Source organism: Apteryx rowi, unplaced genomic scaffold (assembly GCF_003343035.1).
Source record: "Apteryx rowi isolate R43461 unplaced genomic scaffold, aptRow1 scaffold_62, whole genome shotgun sequence".
Lineage (NCBI taxonomy): Eukaryota > Metazoa > Chordata > Aves > Apterygiformes > Apterygidae > Apteryx > Apteryx rowi.
Window position 1 is genome coordinate 2,871,389 of NW_020450894.1, and position 21,047 is coordinate 2,892,435.

At 40.5% G+C, this 21,047-nt stretch overlaps 1 protein-coding gene across 1 annotated transcript; it reads left to right on the forward strand.

The window, feature by feature from the left end:
- Positions 1–290: 290 nt before the first annotated feature.
- PTN (pleiotrophin) lies at positions 291–18,571 on the forward strand. Its single transcript, XM_026083935.1, has 4 exons — positions 291–400; positions 1,954–2,127; positions 2,927–3,088; positions 18,385–18,571. The coding sequence occupies exons 1-4, from the start codon at positions 292–294 to the stop codon at positions 18,435–18,437; spliced, it is 498 nt and encodes a 165-aa protein (XP_025939720.1). The 5' UTR covers position 291; the 3' UTR covers positions 18,438–18,571.
- Positions 18,572–21,047: the final 2,476 nt, after the last annotated feature.

Genomic DNA, 21,047 nt, shown 5'->3' on the forward strand with positions numbered 1-21,047 from the left:
CAAGTTTCTACAAAATGAGTAATATTGAATTATTGAACTTCCTGTGGCAAAACTCATCCATAACATCAGTGATGTAGATTACGGATTTGGCGCTTAGAATGGAAAATAAAAGGTTAAAAATCTTTGTATTCTGTTTGTAATGAAAATAATTGTCCATTTTGCCAATAGCTGATAGTGTGTTTGACCTGCTTCTGTCTTGTGGCCCTGAAGTATAGCTCCCAGAAATGCTGTGGCTGTACTTTGGGTACTTTACAATCTAACCAATTTTCCTCTCTCTTGTTAATCCCCAGAATGCAACAGCAACAACAACAACGTCGAATGTTCACAGCTGCCCTTCTGGCACTTGTTTTCATTCTGGCAGCTGTGAGCACCACTGAGGCTGGCAAAAAAGAGAAACCAGGTAAGGTCCAATGTAATCCAAAATTAATCCCTGAGGTAGATTGCATGGGTGGGAGAATGTCAAATGCTTCTGGTCTTGTTATGAAATTCAGGGCAGTCATTAACCTTTTGATATACAAGGTAGGGATCTGTGGCTGTGACATGTTACTCTATGTTAAATAGGAAAACAGAAATTAGTTTCCATGAAAGCTGCCAACTAGACAGCCCCAGAGACTGAAGTTCTCAGTTTATCACAGAGTGGGTATTGCAAGTCAGCTTTCCCATAAATTTGCTCTGGGTATGAGTTCACACTTGAAGAGAGACCCACAGAGGAGCAGTTATGTTGCTCATTCAGTGTTGTATATGAAAATGCTACCAATTCTGTGTGATGTGGAAATCATTCAGCAATGAATTGAACTAAGCCTCTGCTTCAGATAGACAACCAGACATTCAGTGGTAATTGCTTCCTGTCAGTGATGAACTCAGACCTCATTATAAGTGAGACAGGCCTGAGGTGGAAAATTCACATCTATCATACCCAGTTTTAATGATTTTTATGGATGACATCTTTTGGTGTTTTTCTTAAAGTCTTACTGTTTACAGACTACTTACTTACATACTGGTTAATATGACCTGGGAGTCCTTTAGAATTAGTGCTGCCATTAGAAAAGAATGTTTCTAACCATTGTGGCTGTATGGAAATATGAGAAAATGTGAACCAAAATATAAAAAACCTAAAAGACAAATCATTCTGTACATGTTATTTAAAGCTGCTTGTGCTCACGATCTTTTGAACAGTTGGGTTTGATAACACTGCTAATTTTTCTCGTCAGAAACTGGTGTAAGGATTTAAATGAAGACCCTTCCTTTTGTCCCGGAGCAGCAAAACCCCTGTATTGTCAGCATTTAGAGGTGTTCTGATCAGATTCTGACCGTTTACATGTAGAATGATCAACAACCATATTAAACTTGCATTCAAGTACCCTACTCCATCTAGTTTGTTCTTTTCTTTGAAGTTTAGGTTATATTCTGACACAGACTGTAACATGCTATACAAATGAAAAGTTTGTATCCCATGCTCTTCCCTGGAGGTGCTCAAATCCTCCGATATATGATGTCAGCACATAAATTTCTTATATGTATATTGTGTAGGGCTTCAGTTGACACTGAAAATATTTATATGCCATCAGTTACTAGGGGACAGAGGAATGTCCTTGCAGAGTGAGCATTCCTGTATGTTTTGATCAGTGAGCCTTGAGGGTGTCTAGATTATTCCCCCTTCCCAAAATGAGAATCCACTCCAGAATATTTGTGTAGTCCAACATACAGTGAGACTGAAGTTGAGTGATCCACCCTGGTTTGGAGTCAAAGTCTAGGAAGCTGATCCGTCTCTGTAGACCTGTGAAGAGGATGCCAGATCTTTTGTTTTTGAAGAAATTGTGTTAAGAGTATTTCCTTTATCTATTCTTTCATGTGTAGTGACTGTTTAACAAGTCTGATGAATGGAAACTTTTCCATAAGCTTTGGGTACTGACCACTTCTCTTGCTTGCATTTGCTTCCTTGGCATCATCCAGAGAAAAAGGCGAAGAAGTCTGACTGTGGGGAATGGCAGTGGAGTGTCTGTGTGCCCACCAGTGGTGACTGTGGCCTGGGAACACGTGAGGGCACTCGCAGTGGAGCTGAGTGCAAACAAACCACCAAGACTCAGAAGTGTAAGATTCCCTGCAACTGGAAGAAGCAATTTGGAGGTAAGCTTCACTCTCCCAAGGGATTTGCTTAGTTTTTTACCTAAGTTTGGAGAAGGAAATCTGTATTTTTTGCTTAGCTCTGGCAAGTGTCTTGGTTAAGGGGCTACTACTTATCTGTTTCAAATTCATTGCAACTAAATGATGTAAGGCTATCAGAAGGTAGCTTCCTCAGAGCAAGCAATCCCTGTAGCAGACAGTCTGTATAACCTACTTATAACCTCAGTGTTCCAGCAGCATGTTTAACCCTGCTCTCCTTTGGTGGACAGTCATGTTTAAGGCAGCACCGTAAGCATCATCTGTTCTCTTGCAGATGTGAATCTGTGCTATGGGTACCATGGTCTTTACGTGACCTTATGATATGTGATTTGTAGCATGGAGCATGAACTTGACAAGTTCATTGCTGCATATATGTTCTTGAAACTATTTAAGCCCTGTTTGCTACCCTTTGGCACCACACAAATGGAGTATCAGCCACATAGAATGTGAACAACATATCCCACTGTTGTTTTTTTTTCTATCTATTTTGTAACTGCATAGTTGCATGTGTCTTCCTTTATATGACAATATTGCCATATCAATGCCAATACAGAGAATTCCGTTTTAAAGCATTTTTGTTTGGGGGACAAATTTATCCCTGTAACTGCTCTTTAAATTTGTCTTGGGCTTGCTTTCTTTGGTTGCGTGATCCTTCTGTCTACAAGCAATGGCAGTCCATGATTTCCTATTAGACTCAGATAACATTCTTGTTTCATGTTCAGTCATTCTGTTTTAAAAATGGCCATGTATTCACTTTTTGCAGCGGAGTGTAAATACCAGTTCCAGGCCTGGGGAGAATGTGACTTGAATACTGCCTTGAAGACTCGAACTGGGAACCTAAAGAGAGCCCTTCATAATGCTGACTGCCAGAAGACTGTCACAATTTCAAAGCCCTGTGGGAAGCTTACCAAACCCAAACCTCAAGGTAAATTCCGTTTGCTGACAGCTACACACTAGTTCATTTAAATCACTGGATTTGTGATGTCCCACATGCTTCAATAGGAACGTAGTAGTACAGAAGAGATTGTACTTTCTTGGTCTTTCCTCAGTGCTGTACTGCTGTGTCTAATCTCCCAGCTGTTAGGCAGACAATATTCTTGAGCTGTGTAGTCATGGCAGTCTGACAGACAAGAAGTAAGCTGAAGATTAGGGCCCTAATTTGAACCTTAGACCACTTGCACTGCTACCACTTTGCTGATGCTCACTAGATCTTCAGGGTACAGATGCTTTTCCTAACTCATTTGTTGACATGAACACACCAATAACAGCATGCAAAAATATCTCTTACAAGATAAACATACCTTTCATATAGGTTGTATTTGGTAATGAATAATGGCTAGTTGAAAAGGGACTGCTTTCCTTCTGAGCAGGTGGTAATGAAGGGATGTAATGCTCTCTGAGCACTGAAGAGAGGGTATGTGAATGTTCTGCACACCTTGGGTTATAAACTATTCTGGGAGAGGATAACAGGAAGGAAAGTAGGGAATGTGTGTGTCTTATTTAACTGCAATGGACAATGTAATTCCTAGCACACAGACAGGTGTATGCCTTGTCACTGCTTTTGTGTTTCCAAGTATCTCTTAGACAACCTTGTTTTCTTTCTAACTATTAAGGGCTTTTAATGTACACATTTGCTGCAGTAGCAGGATGTATGTAGGATGATTTCTAGTGAGAGCTGAAATTGTGAGATGTTTTTTGAAATACAGAAGTAATGTGTTTTAAATGGATGCTACCAGCTATGCTACTCTGGCATTTGTTTGCTGAAAACCAGCTGAGGTTAGACACATTCCAGGCTTTGAATATTTGGATAATTATAAAGATATATTTGATTAGGAGTGACAGGTGGAGCTTGGATGAGCAATTTTCAAGATGTGGACTTTGGTGCACCAGTGATCTGAAGGGTACTTGCAGGTGGCCTGTGCTGCTTGTGTAGTCTGAGACGCATCTGATTAGGTTGCAAGCATATTCTTTATGTGTGCACGCATCCATCTTCTTTGCAGTCAGTACAGCTGTAACTGGTTTTCCTTGCACATCATCCATGGAGTTATCAGATAAGCACTGAGTCTAGAACCTATGTGGATAATGACAAGCCGTGAAGCAGAAAGGATACAGTTAGATTTTCGGAGACCAGCTGACTTTACTGAGTTGGCAGCAATAAACATCTTCATTTGGGGATGGAAGTGACTGAAAGGGAATAAATACAGAATGAGCTGTGTGATTTTATTGTTTATTAGGTTGGGGGAGGGCTTTTCTTTTTAAGTTTCCATGCCTAAGTGGCAGTTGGGAGTTTACTGAATGAAGCTTCCTATTGTGCTGCCAGAAGGCCGCTGCCATCTGAGCCACGACTAGCCGTCTGCCTTGTTTGGCTCTTGCTGAGTCAGTATATTCTATCAATGGCTGTCAGAAGAGGGAAGAGGCAGAGAGAGCTGAGTGTTGATGCAGGATTATTCTGTGAGAGCAGTACTGTTGGATGGTACAGAGGAGTTTTCAAGCTATAGTTTTAAAGGCAGCATCTCAGTAGAGCTTGCTGAATTGGAGTAATTTTAGCTGGGGTCTAGATACGAGTGAGTGGCAGCTGGACTTGGATTGTGAAACTTGGATTGTGACTGACTGCAGCAAACATAGTTATGTGGTGTGACTTAAATGGGAAACCCACCTTCATTTGATTTGAAAGAAGGTGAACGGGGAAATAGGTACAAATGTAGGTTGTGATCATAAGCCCTCAGCAGAAATTCTGCTCTCCTTATTTGCATTAGAAATCTTGTAGCATCTTCCTGCATGCCACCTGCTCGTTGATCTGCTGTTGGCATTAGCAGGAGCAGCACGTGTGGAAGTCAAACACAGCAAGTCTGTTGAGGCCCTAAGCTAAAGATAAGAAATCCATATTGCGTATCTGAGACAAGAATCTGTGTATAACTTCATAGGAGCTACATGGGACAGTGTATTGGCAGTAGTAGTAGAAACTAGAATAAGAATTTACGTCAATGAGATTAATACTGTATGAAATTTTGTGCCCTGCTGAACTTTATTTTAAAGATTGGAATGCTGAAATGTTAGTGGGAATGAGAATCTGTACTTCTGTTTTCTTCCTGAGGTGAAAGAAATTACAGGTTGGAGGTTAGCCCCCCCTACCTGCATCTAAGAGGAGCAAAAATTAAACCATATTCAATCTATAGTTAGAATAGGACCCAATTTAATTCTTTGAAGAATAATGTATGATGTATTTATTGTTTGATCACTTGGAATGGAGTGCAGGCACATATTTGGCTCCTTTTTCACCCAGAGCTAGCCTCACATCAGTGGCTCAAGACTACAAGAGAAAAAGCATACGATAGCTTATTGGGAAGAAGCATTTTTTTCTGAGGCACACTGTGCAAGTTCTGTATTTATATGCAACTGGACCTGTAAATGCTGATTAACTGCAATCAGTTCCCACAGTGATTGCCTAGAATAGCAAGGCGGTGGCTGTGTAGCACTGGTTATCTCTGGCAAGAGAGTAGTGAGGGTTTTATTGATTAAAATAATGTACTCCTCCACTAAACTGTTATGTTTCTGACTAGTATATTCTTCAAGAACAGCATCACTGAGTACATCTCTGACAAAAATAAGTTGAGAGTACCAAAAGCAGACGTGAACTGACTGAGCACATTTCAACAAAGTTATTTTCGCTGAAAAATACCAATATATTTAATAAAGGTTTGTTTTAATGATTTTGCTGACTAACCCTCTTTGCCTTGGAAGATTCCTTTTATTAGGCATATTAAGGTTATGTTTGTAACCTATTACATTACTTTTTCTTTTGATCTGGTGTTATACATAGGGAGAGTAAAAGCCCCCCATTTAGCTTCTCCAGTCAATTGTAGTTTTATGCCTTTTGTTATTTTCTGTCACTTGCTTGCTTTTAAAGCTAAAACCTTTGACTTTTAAGTATTCTTTTGCATGACAGTTTATCCATGATAAGAATATTCTCTACTGGACTTACTTAAATTCCTTCTATTATTGCTAAATCATTTCTGAGATGAAGTCACTGGACTATACACAGTATTCCAAGCATGTCCTCTACTGATTTGTGTTGAAAAAGAAAAATAGTACTGTAGTGTTTCCTTTTTTATTCATTATTACACTTACTAAGTGTAATATACTTACTCACTAAACTAAATATGTTTTTCTTTTCATCACTGCTGCATGTGAAGCAGATATCTTTATCTGAGCCTTTCACAATTGTCCCTGAGTCTTATCTTTTTTAAAAAATGAATTAGTGCAGTTAATTAAGAGCCCCAAAAGGTGTGTTGGTAAGTCAGATTATGTCTTCTAGTGTTGTGCAATGAAGTATTGTGTATCGAATTTCACCTGATGTATTTCTGTAGTGTGGCTTGGTCTCTGAATTTCCTTCTCACGTTCTCTACTCTTGTAGAATAATGCAGATAAACTGATGTCATCCGTAAATGCTGCTCTCCTGTTGGCTTATCCACATTTCCAGTTCATGAACAGTTACCAGCTTTGCTCATAGGATGAAGCCTATATCTCCCCCCTTTCACCTAACTACTTTGGAAGAAGATTTTTTTTATAAGAGTTTGATTTATGTTAAATCAAAAGGAAATGTATACCCACAGAAAAATCCCAAGGTTTTTCATTTTGCAGATTTGCCAATGGAAGTATATTTTGCTTTTGCAGGAACTTTTATAAGCTGCAACAAAACTTCTACTAAATTAAACCGGGAGATACTCATTAACCTTAGGAATCAATGCCTGCCTAATAAACTGGCTGTCTAGGGGTTCTTAAGGATTTGTTTTATTGTTAGTCAGCATTCATGGAAAAGCCTTAAAATGGTCTTGAAGCACTCCCATTAGTTTGGAAACTAATTTTACCCCTTGGATAACTTTTCTTAAAAACATTTGTATTTTTTCCTCATCAGCAGTTGCTCTGTCTCAGAATTTTGTCTTTGGCTAGTACTTCCGAGCTGCTGACTTGGATTGTAGTCTGGGACACTTGGACATCTCGGAGCTCACTGCTTGTAAGAGGAGAATTATTAGAGAAACTCTGCTGTATGTTGAATTTAAGGGACAGCTGATGATGAATCAGGAATTTGAAGCTTATCTGGATTTCTCATGAGCTCTCTTCTCCATAGCTTTGCTGAGGTGTTCTCAGATTGGATGACAACAGCTTGGTCTTGGGCTGCTGGGCCAAAGTATAGCTATCCCAGAATGAAAGTTGTTATACATTCTTGAATCTTGTGCGCTTTGAGAGAGAGATTGTCAGCAATGTGACAATGATATCCCAGACACTATGGTTGGTGTATTTAGTACACAAATGAGGTCATGAGAAAATATGTCTCAAAGGCTGGAAAGGATGAGAGGATAATTTTTGTCACAGAATCCCAGCAGAGGCAGCCACATCTCCTCTAACACACACAATTGCATATTTTAATCAGTGTCTGCAATGCCAGGGATGTTCAAGGTCTCCCTAAACTATCTTGACAGATGTGAAAGGATCAGGCACTTCTGTGGAGCAGCTGTTCTAATGGCCAACTTGTGCTGAAGAGAAGAAAACACTGCCGACAAGCTCCATCTGGCCTACTTCATGGCCACCCAAACTTGACTGATGATTGTTCAGGTTCCAGCCAACCAGAAAGTAAAAGAATGGGGTATTGTCAAGATTCAGGAAACATTTTGCTTTAGCTGCTGAGAAAGAAAGAATTTATTTTTAGTGAGCTAGGTTGCCTGATAGGCTTTTCTTTCTTTTTTCACTTTGTCTTTATGTCAGTCTGATTCTTCCTGTCTCTTTCTCAATCGCTCTTGTACTTTTAGGCATTTATTCTTCTGATTAAGATAAAATTAAATAGAGTAAACAAAGACTACCTGCTCTTTTTACAAGATCACCATTTTTTAAAATTCAGCTACTTTTTCTCAGATAACTTTTTGCACTCAGTTGTATTTATTTCTTCTTTATAATTCTCTTTTATAGTATATCTTACAGTATATCTGATCTGTGAGTTACTTTACCCTGGCTAAGCTGAGTCCTTACCACATAGGCAAACAATTCCAACTAGAGCTGGCAAACATTCACACTGCTTGCAGCCGCTGTTGTCTTTAATAATGGGAGTGGCATCCAAAGATTGCATCCTGCAGCACCCAGTGTTTTGAAAGGTTGCTCACCTTAAGGCAAGATCAGCTACAGCTAATAATGGCTTTAATTTCTTTCCTGTAATGTAGGTCAGATGTAGAATTTGAGAGTCTAACAAGGTGTCAGTGCAGTTCCCTGTCTGACAAGGTGTGTGCGCTCCTACAGTAGAGGAAATACTATGCTCTGTGTGTTTTTACTGATTTCACATGATTTGAAGTGCTTGACTTAAGAGGTTAGTGTAATACAAATACTCTGCATTACATTCTGTCTTTTATCTAGGAATCTTTACAGGCAACAGTTTGCTAATCCTCCTATATCACTGCTGGGACCTGAGGAAGAAGAATTTAAAGAAAAGCAGTAGTTGAAAGGCAGAAAGGCTAAATGATTTTCCAGGGTTACACAGTATCAGTGGCAGATCCAGGCACTCAGCTAGGAGCTGTTGACTCTGAGCTAGATGCTCTGACTAGTAGCTGTTGCTCCCTTTTCTCTCAGTCTCTGCAATTAGCAGAACATGACAATTTACTTCAAGGTAAGTGTCTGAACTACAGTCTTTGACTATGGTCTTTGTTTTGAGTTTAGTAATCTCAATGGACTTAAGATAGTGTTTGGCACTAATTTACCCTATGTTTTCTTAGGCTTGCTTGATGTGAAAACATAGAGCTGGACTTTTGTTACTGAGTGGATATATCCCATCCCTACTTTGGTGCCAGAAGCAGAATACAGCAGGTGCTTTTAGGGCTCTACAGTGGCAGCCTTGATTCCTGCCTGCAGACAAGACATATCAGTGCATTGCCAGAACAGACTGTCTGCGTTTTGGCAGGATGACTTAGCTGCTGATTGTTGGAAGGAGCTCATGGTGATATTGTCCAAATGGATTGCTTACCTGATATGAAGCTATTCGTCGATCAGACAAACTGGGTGCCACGCTGGGAAAAAAGAGCCACCTGTGGCCCCTTCCATTTTGCATGTTGGACAACCTGCTCTTTCTCTGGTGTCCTCCCTCAACTTTGCCTTTGTGCAGCAACAAAATAGATTTACCTGCTTCTAAGGAGTAGCTGGAGGGGACATAGGAGGAGAAGGAATGACTTACTAGCACTGTGATTTTGTTTTATTTGAAAGACGCTGGTATCTCCTGTTTTAGCATCATGCCCATGCTGTATCTCCCTCTGTAGGTTGCAGAGTTCCCCGTCTTTAATGTAACTCATTAGTTGTGCATGCATGCCGTTAGCATAATAATTAGTATTACAGGAGGCAGAATAATAGGATCTGCTCAAACTAATTAGATATAAAAATGAGGGATTTTCTCATATTAGGAAACAGCTGCGAAACAAAACCTTAAAGGCAAGATTGAGAGTTTTTTCTCTTCTTCTAAAGCATGAGGCTGGTTTTCTCAGCAATGGCCTGTGCCACCGACTGGGAGCCGGCAGTGAAATACAGTGCTCTGAGCTCTGCAAGGCAAACACTGGCAAGTGACTGTCCAGTGGGAACAGCATCGCTTGCTGTTATTATTGCTGCTATCATCATGATTATTTGTTTTGCATGAGTGCCCAGAGGTCCCAGTTGAAAAAGGGTGCCATTGTACTAAGCACTGTATAAACATTGTGAGAGACAGTTTTGCTATGAATAATTTATCCTTTATGGAGCTGAGAAATGTGAAAAGCAAGAGGAGAAATAGTGGTCTGGAGGGGTGAGACTGGTTTCTAAATGCTTGGTTGTGTTTCCCAGTGCTCCCTGCTAAGTCTGAGGACAAGGCTTGTTATTTCGAGATGACGTACAACTCACTGGAAACTTTAGTCTCTTAGGCAGATTTCTGTGATTTGGCTCCTTGATGCTGTAACCTGAGGAAATGTATTTTTTGTTACAAATTTAAATGGAAACAAGAGTAAACCATTTAAGAAAAATGAAGCAAAACATTGGCTACAGTGTGGACCAGCCTCCAGCTGCTAGCAAGCTGCCAGTGCAACCTTAAGCTGACAATGTTTGGGTGTCTTTTAATGGTGTTTTTTCTGCTTCCATTTCCTTATGTTTCTTGGAGGCTTCCCACTACTGTTTCCCTTGAGACTGCTTTGTACCTTTGAGAATTAGACTGTTTGGGCAAATAATCTGAGCACATTGTCAAATCATAACATAATATTTATCTGATTGACACAGCCCTGATTCCAGGGAGCAGGAAATGCATGTATGAAAGGGAGAAAGAAATACTTTCTAAAAATAGTTTTCAAAATTCAGGATTTGTAATTGTTCTGAAGCTTTTACAGGTGTCTTTGAAACGAGAAAGTTTGAGAAGTTTCATGGGAAACCTAGACCTCCATGTTTTCTCATCCCCCTGCTTTGTATTTCAGATTCTTTTTTCAGTGTTGCCCCAAATGATGAAAAACTGGATGTGACAAAATGCTCTTGTTTAACCCTTTTGTGCCTGCAGGAGTTTCTTTTAGTGTTTAATACAGACCTTTGTGGGTGAAAGTTTAAATAACCTTATGTGTGCCAGCGCTCTTACATGCTCATTGTCTCACTTTCCTGGCTTGCAGCAGCAGTCCAGCCTCCTTGGCATTAGTCAGTGCTCTTGAGTGGTGAAAATGCCTGAAGCTGCTGTGGAACTTAATGTGATAAAAGATATGCCATCAGCAAATGTTTACACTCATTACTGTTCCCAGCAGTGACACAGAGAGAAAGCTCTGTTTCTTCCTTTCTTTCCTTTCCTTTTCTACTTCTCCACTTCCTTTCCTTTCAATCTTTCCTTTTCCTCCCCTTTCTTTCTCCCTCCATCTCTGGAGCTGGTCCCCTGTTGATAACACGCATTGCAGAATGCCTTCCTGGGTTATATGGTGCGGCTCTACCCATTAGGTTTGAATTGGGTCCATCATGTGTTAAACTGGGAAGAAATTAAAGGCAATCCAAAATGGAAGTTTAGCAAGTAAGAAGCAGAACAGAACCTACTTGGAGAGGATTGACTGGAATTGTGGAGAAATTGAAAAACATTTATAGACAACTAAAGAGAGGGATTAAATGGCACAGAGGTACAGTATAGGGGATATAATCAATTGTAATATAATAATGAAGTAAAAGTCATATCAAGGTCATTGATTCATTGAAGAGTTGTTGTCTTCTACTGCTCTTTAGCTAGTGGAATGTTCCTTTTCTTCCATCCAGTAGAACTGAGCTTTTCAGAAGAGATCATTTGGAGATCTCCTTAAACTGATCTGGAACAGACAAATGCTTCAGGTAAGGCAGGAAAATAGGAAGAAGAGCAATTAGATGGCCATGAAAAGCTCTTTCTCTAGAAGCAAAAGAAATATCTTTATATTTAAAGGGTATTTCAGAAATCAACAGACTTCCTCCTGCTATAATGGAAATCACAAAACAGTATTGATTCTGTTCTTGGAAAGCAGCAGCCCTTTAGGGTGAGATTTTTTTCACCGAGGGATGAAATCCATGGCCTCCTCAAAGTCAAGGCTGCTACCTACCACATGGGATTTCATCCAGGTGCTTTGGAAAATCTGCCCAAATGACAGGTAGAAAGCCTTTTAGAAAAGTTGGCCTCCTCTGTACTGAGTGGGGCTGAGCACTAGTTCCTGGGAAAACTGTGTCCTGAACACCTGGTGTTGAAATTCTTTGCCCTAACCTTCCATCATCACAGCATTTGCCATTTCAAATGATTTTTATTGCTTTTGGGGACACTGACTGACTCACGTGTATGAAAGTTCAGCAGTGCCATGAGTGAATTGTTACCTTTGCCTCAACAAATGAAAATAAACACCTGCAAATACCTTGGCTTACAAAGCTTGGCCTCCATTAAAATGTAATTACTTCCCTTTTGTGCCTTATACATTAAGGGTGGCTTCAAATGGTATGTGGCTTCTCTTTGACATAATTGCTTTCCTTTGCTGCTTGCACAGTAAGAGTGAAGCTCCAGAATGGAGAGTATTTAAATAGGGCTACTGCCATTCCAAATTGCATAGAAAAGGTTCTGCTTATCAAATGAAGTCGTTTACTCAGTAAGGTCTTGAACTTAAAATCACTGGAATTTTTGTTACAGGTCATCATGCAGACAGAAGTGGGTCCAGCACTAATCCATGACCATGCAGCCTTTAATCCTGTGAATAATTCTTATGTGTATGAGCTTTCATAGGGTGATTCAGAGGATGAATGATTAGAAAATCAAGTACATTTACATTGACGCAATTTGCTTGTGTAAGGCTATTTGTACAGAGCTATGTGGGTGTTTGTATCTGGCTGGAAGTACTTTGGGTTCCAGGAGGGAGCTAGCTGGCTGTGCAGTGCTTGATTGCTGTTCTCAGTGGGAACTGCGAAGTATTCTGAACTTGCTCTTTGCATATGTCCTGATCCAAGATCCTGGCCTCCAGCTGTGCAAGAGCACTGCTCAGCAGCCTCATAGGAGGGAAGGGGGAGGAACAGCAGAAAGCATATACTGTAAAACACAGGCAGAAATTGAGGACAATTTAACTATCCTTATTAATATTCTGGACCATACCTAGCTCACTCTTCAGGTGTTTTTGTTTTGCTGCAGGGATGCCCAGGGATGGTAAAAATAAGTGGGTAGCTAAGGATTTCCTTGATGTGAAGGAAGGCCCATCCAAAGTGGAGAAGACATAGCTACTCCTCTTGCTGCCTTCCCCAGTGTGGCTGTGTGTTGAGACATGCCAGAGGCAGAACAAAAATTTGTCTGGGGCACTGACGAACAATTCCGCTGGCAATGCTCTGCGTAATGCAGCCCAGGCTGCTGTTGGCTTTCTTTGCTTAAGAGCACGCTGCTGGTTCATGCTCAACTTGTTGTTCACCCCAGATTCTTCTCTGCAAAGCTACTTGCCAGACAGTTAGTCACCAGCCTGCACTGGTGCATGGGATTATTCCTCTTCAAGTGCAGGACTTTGCCTTTCCCTTTGTTGAATTTCATAAGATTCCTGTCAGTCCATTTCTCCAGCCTGTCAAGGTCCCTCTGCATGGCAGCACAACCATCTGGTATACCAGCCATTTCTCCCAGTTTTGTGTCTTCTGCAAAAGCTTGCTGAACCCACACTCTATCCTATCATCCAGGTCATTAATGAAGAGGCTAAACAGTACTGGACCTAGTATCAACCCCTAGGTTGATACTACACCACTACTACACTACGCTACCAGTGACTGGCCTCCAGCTGGACTTTGTGCTGCTGATCACAACCCTCTGAGCCTCGCAGTTCAGCCAGTTTTCAGTCCACCTCACTAGCTGCTTATTTAGTCTGTACTTCATCAGTTTGTCTGAGAATGTTATGGCAGACAGTGTCAAAAGCCTTATTAAACTTGAGATAAACAACATCTACTGTTGTCCTCTTGTCCACTGAGCCAGTCCTCTCATCACAGAAGGCTATCAAGTTGGCTGTGGCTAAGCATGATGTCCCCTTCATAAATCCATGCTGACTACTGCCCATCACATTCTTGTCCTTAATATATCTGGAAATGGCTTCCAGGATTATTTGCTCTATGACCTTTTGAGGGACCAAGGTGAGGCTGATTGGTCTGTAGTTCCCCAGATCCTCCTTCTTGCCTTTCTTTGAAGATAGGAGTGGCATTGGTGTTCTTCCAGCCCTCAGGAACCTCTCCTGATTGCCACGACCTTTCAAAGACGACAGAGAGTGGCCTCACAGTGATGTCAGCCAGCCTCCTCAGTTCTCGTGGGTGTACATCCCATCAGGTTGCATGGACTTGTGTATGTCCCAGTCTGTTTAAATGCTCCCTAACCTGATCCTCCTCCACCAAGAGTAAGTCTTCCTTGTTCCAAACTTTCCCAGTGGTCTTGGGACTGGGAATCTTGAAGGCAGGTCAAACCAGTAAAGACCCAAGGCAAAGAAGGCATTGAGTACCTCAGCCTTTTTCAAGTCCTTTGTCACCAGGTTTCCTGCCCCTTTCAGCAGTGGGCCTACATTTTCCCTAGTCTTCCTTCTGCTGCTGATATACTTGCAGAGGCCCTTCTTGTTGCCCTACATGTCTCTTGCCAGATTCAACTCCAGATGGGCTCTGGCTTTCTTAAAACTGTCACTGCATGCTCAGACAGTGTCTCTATATTCCTTCTGGCTCACTGTCCCTGCTTCCACCTTTTGTACACTTCCTTTTTATGTTTGAGTTTTGTCAGGAATATCCATGTAGGCTTCTTGCTGCCTTTGCTTGATTTCCTGAATTTCAGGATCTTGAGCTTGGACAAGGTGATCCTTGAAAATCAAGCAGCTCTCCTGAATCCCTCTTCTTTCCTGGGCTGTATCACATGGGATCCTTCAGAGCAGATCCCTGAACAGGCTAAAGTCTGCTCTCTTGAAGTCCAGGGTTGTGATCCTACTTGTTCCCTACTCACAGAACCCTGAACCCCACCACAGGTAGCTCATAGAGGTGTCTCAGACTGATGTCTGACTGGCTTAGCACTGAACAGACTGTACCATTTTGCTTTAAAGCAAATGATGCAGTGAGTAGATTCAGGTTAAAATTCTGTTTGGGCTGGTATGCAGCTGGATATCATTTGTTCAGAGTACCTCATCATAATGGCTCTGGATATTATTGCTAGCACATGTCTCTGGCAAACACATCCCTGTAGGCAATGCACGGGTGAGCTGGAGATGGAGTCTGTGACTATTTTCCTTCCAAATATCACATTAATCAGGTAGGTGAGGTGAAGGAAGCTGCTGTTCACCCAGGGTGCTTGCAGAACTGGCAGTGTACTGTTCAGGGTAATCAGCATTCACCATGTTGATTTTCTTGCTTCCTTCTGGCTCAATACTGAGCGTCGGCAAGCTCAAGCTGCTGTGCAGGGCCAATGAGATGTGAAAGCAGCAGTATAGTGGCTTCTCTGTTGTAGAGGCTGTTATCAGTGGACATTGCTTAACAGATTATTATAAATTCTGAAGACAGGCTGGGACCACATTAAAATGCCTGATGGGAAATGGCTGTTCTCACTTAATATGCTGCACTGAAGGTCTTGCATCCCATCCGTGCTAAGGTGAACTGAATTCGGGTAGTTTGCATGTACGGAATAGGAACATGAATAAACTGACTTATTGGATACAGTGTATCTATGGGATCTTTCCCTGGGAAGTGAGACTGTTGAGCTTTCAGATAACTGGCACTGTACTCTGAGCTCATCAGGGCTTTCTCACATGGTGTCACTGCTGGCACTGATTGCATGGCCACCCTTTCAGTCAAATCTGGCTGCCATGGGAAGAGAAATGTTGGCAGACATAGTGATCTGGGTGACATGGATCCCTGCATGGCTGTGTGAGCTGATGTGAAAGCATACCATAAAAATTGAAAATAGAGTGTGGGGTAAACAGAGACAAGGACAATGAAAGCCTGAGTGACACAGACGTATAGCTGATATCTGAGCAGTGACAAAACATGAATAAAGTACATTTTAAAGCAGCTTTCTACTTTTCTAGCCATGGGCATACTATAATTCATAACCTGGCCACAGTCAAGACAGGTGGAGGGTAGCTGCGAACAAACTTGTGTACTGGCGACCATCAGAGTACAGAGAGCAACATTTTCATAGGTCACTACCTAGATATTGGTGTCTGGGATAGGATTTTTAAAAGTGCCCAGGAGGTGGGAAATATTTGAGCTGTTTTCTTTTCTTCTTTTTTATGTTACCACAAGTCCAAAGGTGCATGTTGTTTCGTGGAGTAAATGTACTTTACATCAGTACAACTTATCCTTCTTCTGAAAGATTAAGTTGCAGTGTTGTGAATACTTTCATATGAGCATAATTACATCCCAAACAGGGAAGTTTTACTCCACTGAGGTAGGAAGCAGAGTCACTTGTCTTTGTAGATAGATGGCTTTGGCAGTTTGAGTGATATGCAGATTATCACAAGGTAGAAAAGGGAAAGGATTTTGCTTTTTCTTTTTGATGGAGAAGCTAACAGAGGCAGATACAGACACAAGGACGGCAGAGTGCAGCCAAGTACAAATGAATAAACAGTGAGTTGTCTGGTTCCTCAAGTCAAGTGCAAAGCAGATGGTCTTTGAGGATGGAGACCTAGTTTGATCACACAATAACTCCTGACCAAAACCTTCTCCTGGTAACAAGTGGCTTCACCCCTACTGTGAATTGTAGATACTTTTCCTTTCAGTAAAGTACTATTATTGGTCAGCATACATTCATATGTCTCCTTTGTAAATTTATTGAAGTCTGAAGAGTTTCTTTCTGCTTGCCCTGGGTCTGAATAGATTTTAAAAATTCCAGAACTAGTCAGACTGATAAAATGTCATTGTTTCTTTTAGAAAAAATGAAAGAAAGAAAGAGAGAGAGATTAATCAATATAGAATCCAGGAGAGTCAGTGATACAGTGCCTTTGCTTAATCCAATAGCTTTAGCTTTCAGTAGGAAGATTAGAGGAAGACACAGGTAAAAGAGGATAAGAGGGGAGACACATTTAACAGGAGAAAAAACCTTTTACTAAAAACAAATACTGTGTTAACTTAATGAAAAATGACATTTTGGAGTAACAGTTTGTAAAATAGTGCCAGATTCTGTGAATGGCTCCAGGCTATAAGCATATGTGTGCATGCGTGCACACACACACACACTTGCACGCACATATACACAGACATAGCGAAAGAAAAAAAGTTTTCAAAATTTCATTTTCATATTTTCAAACTATAACAAATTACTTTGTGTTTTGAAATATTATTATTCCTTTAAATGTTAAGGCCAGTTTTTAAGGGAAACAGATTTTAGAACAGATATGCTACTGAAGAAATGAAATAGGTATTTTGTTTTACATTGATTAAAGGATTTCAGGATTACTTGAAGTAATTTTTGTCTTGTTGAAGGAAAAAAAATTACTTTGAAAAACTAACAAACAGGAAAAACAACAATCAGAGAAATGTAAGAACATAAGTCTGCTTTCTACTGAAGGTATTCCGAGCCTATCCAAAGCTGGAAGAAGTCCATATAGCTCCCTTGACTTTAATGTAATTAAGCTGATTTACCAGAGGTGAGGACTTGTCAAAGAGAAAAGAATCATATTACCAAAGAAGACCACTGCCTTAAGGGCCAGGTGGTTGTCTCCTCATTCGCTCCTCATTATTTAACCTGAGATGGATTTTTTCTTTCTCTCTCTCTCTCTCACTCTTTTTTTTTTTTTTTTTCTGGAGAAGGAAGAAGTAGAAGCATCTTTCAATGGAGAAAAATGCCTATCAGTGCAATCTGGGTTCAGGCAAACACGGGTCTACTCCTTGCTTGCTGTTAGGGTTCCAGGAAAGATGCTTTACAGAAACTGTTTCCATCTCTCTGTATCATCTATTGTGCTGTATTTTGCAGCGATATCCATGAGGATTTATTCATGCACCTAGTGAGAGTTGTTATTTCCCCCATTGCAAGGTGACATGTGATACAAGAGTAATTCTATAATATATCAGCTTTCACTTCTACCATCCCATTGTCCCCTGAAGTGCCCCAGATTTGTCAGAGTAGCATGTACTCCCTACTCCTTTCCTTATCCTATCAGTGCTAACAGTCTGGGCTAACCCTGCTCTGATGGCTCTGGGCCAAACTTCAGTTGCCTTTCAAGTGTACCTGGGTGTTTGTCCCAAACAAAAGGGGGAAGGGTTGACAATGCTGGAGAAACAAGTGAGCTTTCTCACCACACTCTGGAGTTGCTCTCACATTAGGAGGAAGTCAAAGACTAATAATGAAATAGAAGGGAAGCAAGGGAGGAGTGTGTGCGGGTAGCCTGTGCAAAGCTTTCTCCCAGCTCTCCACTGAGCCATGACCCCATTTCTCCAGGAGCTGCCTGCTGTTTTCTTATTTCGAACCAAGATCCTGAGACAATGCTTTGCATGCCAAACAGGGTCAGCCACTCAGATAGGAAGGGTTTGGAACTGGACATGAACTCCCCTTTCCATCTTCTCCAGCTCCTTAATCATTTCTTTTTTCTTTTTTTCCTTCTGTTTTTCCTTTCCCTATTCAGAATGAAGAAACAGAATTAATTGCATGCGTAGAGAAAACGGGAGAGGTGGGAAAGAGCTTTTACTTTCATGGGTATTGGCTTAAATGTATTTCAGTGACTGCTAGATGCTAATTTTTTATGGTCATTATTATTGTTATCTTGACAGAATCCAAGAAGAAGAAAAAGGAAAGCAAGAAACAAGAGAAGATGCTGGATTAATAGAGCCAACTTGGGCAGTGTGAGAAAGGGACATCAGCAAACACGATCAGTTAACAGTTTCATTTATACCTAGGCATTCTATCCTAAAATTATTTATAGCTTAATGGTACAATAGAAGGAAAAAAGCAAACACACACAAAAAAATCTTTTTTTATTACTTTAGTATTTTTAATGTATAACCCTAACAAAAATTTTTAGAGGCCTGCAATAAAGGACTCCAAACTCATTTAGAAATTTATGTCTATTGTATATTGAACAATGTAGAAGTTTTAAAACTATTTTTTCCTCAAATGTTGCTGTAGATCTCAATCTTGTAATTACTCCATGCAAGCAGACCCTGAACCTGTGTAGAGCCCAGCTGAAGCCAGTGGTGCCCTGTGTGGACATAGGGATATGTCTGGATGCAGTTATATTTAAGATTGGAACCTTTTGTCTGAAAAAAACAGACTTTGTTTCTTAAGTTCTTACTACATCTGGATAACTGTATGAAATCATTTGTTTAAGGAAAGGATGGGGGCATTTTGTTGAGTATTTGCGGGCAAAGAATTTTTTTGTATGTGTTGTGAATGTTCATTTCAAAATGCCACCATTTCTGGGCAGAAAATCAGTAGCACTGCTTCCATTCTTGGCCGTATTTTTCCTGCGTGCAGTAAAAATTCTTAAATACTTTCTTCCAATGGCTGGATCTAGCAGAGTCCTAAATTTTCATGATTTTGAAGCAGTCTAAAAAGATTGTTTTTTCAAAGTGGAATGATAGCAATACTCTCAGTATTTTACCATATCAACACTGGTGGATGATAGAGTCTTTTGTTTTATCTGCAAAAGCAGAAAAATGCTTTCTTTTGTTTGTTTATTTTGCCAGCAGGGAGAATACTCTTTTTACATAAATCTAGTTGAAAGGGTTGTGATTCTGCCTGACCCAACTCCCTTTTGTATCAGCAGGAATCTTCCTATTGATTTCAATTATAGCTAGTTGAAAAATAGAAAGTATGTCTGGTGGAAAGTAACAGAAGAAGTCAGTTTGGAAACTGCCTGGAATAGTTCACATTTTTGATCGAGACAATTTGTGGGGGCTTGAAACCAATGGAACCAAATTAATTTTTATTTCTCTGTTAGTAAAGCAGAGGGGAAATGACAGAACAGTACCTTTTGTTTTCTTCCATTTTTACATAAACAAAGCAACCTTGGAAAATTTCAGCCAAATTAAAAATAATTCTGTGAAAGTTTTTGTTTTAAAAACAGCCTGTGGAAAAAAAAAAAGAAAAATTATAACCAGCTGTTTTTCATTCTGCCCCATTTTACCTGAATATTTCAAATAATTGTGAGTCCTGAGAAAAGTCACAAAGTAGAAAAAGATCTGACAAAGGGCTGATCTGCAGAAAGGATTGTTTTACAAGCTAAACAACCTTCAGCCCAGCCTTCCTAGAGGAAACTTAAAGGATTTCAGTGCCCAAATTCATTTCAAAATCATTGCTTTTAAAATCTAAACCTTAAATTTTCATGGCAAGAACTAAGCTGTGCCATTTGTATAGGCCCCAGGCCTGCTCACTCATAGGCTCCCTTGTATTCCTGTAGAAACTTATTGACTTCAGTGAAGCTGCAGCAAGGTACATTCATATGAGTAAAGCATTTTGCTCTTTTGGGTTATAGCTTGTAGACACAGCAGAACATGTTTTCCCAAACTAACTTCTCACTCCCCTTTTCTATGCAAAAAATACTCTAAGACTTGCCTCATTTTTGCTCACATGAAGAGAACCACTGATTTGAACTCACAATGAGGCAACTCCTCCTGTAGACATTCCCAAGCCCTTCTGAAGTCAGTTAGTCAAGGCTACACCTAGCTCAAGATAGCTAGCCACACAAGTATTTCCCACTCCCTTGGGTGGGTTTTGCAGTCTGTGTTGATACCTTTCATGTTGTGACTACACTGTAAAACATATCTGAGCCAGTGGTGTAGTTAAAAATGTCCCCAATATGTGGACGTACAATGACCAAATCCCAAATAACTTTTCAAGTTGCCATTTGCAGAGGCTTAGATCTAGGTGGTTCTGGGTGCTATTTGGTTTGTTCATGGCCTAATCAGGTCTACTAGTGCTCATGTCTCAGACTTAAGCTAATGGATTGGTAAGTCTGATTGAAAGTGTAGGGAGGAAGAAGCTTTTTCACTCACCAAAGGTTTGTCTGTCTAAATGCTGCATCAGTTCACTTAAAGTGGTTCAGCTTTGAGTGCAAACACTGTTGCACCATTGTGTTACATTGGTTAATCTAGTCCCTGTTTCACAGGGAGCTGGCAGGAGTTGGGAATGCTGCTGAGACCAACAGTCTGACTCTCCTTTAGCATACCTTCAAATGTGACTTCTGATTTCCACCTTTGTGAGTAAGAAGAAAATATATTTCCCTGTGTTTATCCTCTGTGACTTGCAGCCCTTATGATTAACTGCCCATCTGGCTTGTTAAAAGAACATTCCTAATAGTTTTTGAAGGAGGCCGGTCAAGTCCCCATTGTTATGACAGTAGTGTAGGGCCTCCATGGAGAGAGTTTACAGAAAACAAACAAACAAACAAACAAAAAAATCCATGTTAGGACCAGAAGAAAGCACAACAGTGCCA

Bases quoted from the DNA above. Each gene is read 5' to 3' on its own strand.
- PTN (XM_026083935.1), top strand. From the start codon at position 292: ATGCAACAGCAACAACAACAACGTCGAATGTTCACAGCTGCCCTTCTG. The intron at 401-1,953 runs GTAAGGTCCAAT...GGCATCATCCAG, and splicing joins TGGCAAAAAAGAGAAACCAG to AGAAAAAGGCGAAGAAGTCT. The intron at 3,089-18,384 runs GTAAATTCCGTT...TTATCTTGACAG, and splicing joins TACCAAACCCAAACCTCAAG to AATCCAAGAAGAAGAAAAAG.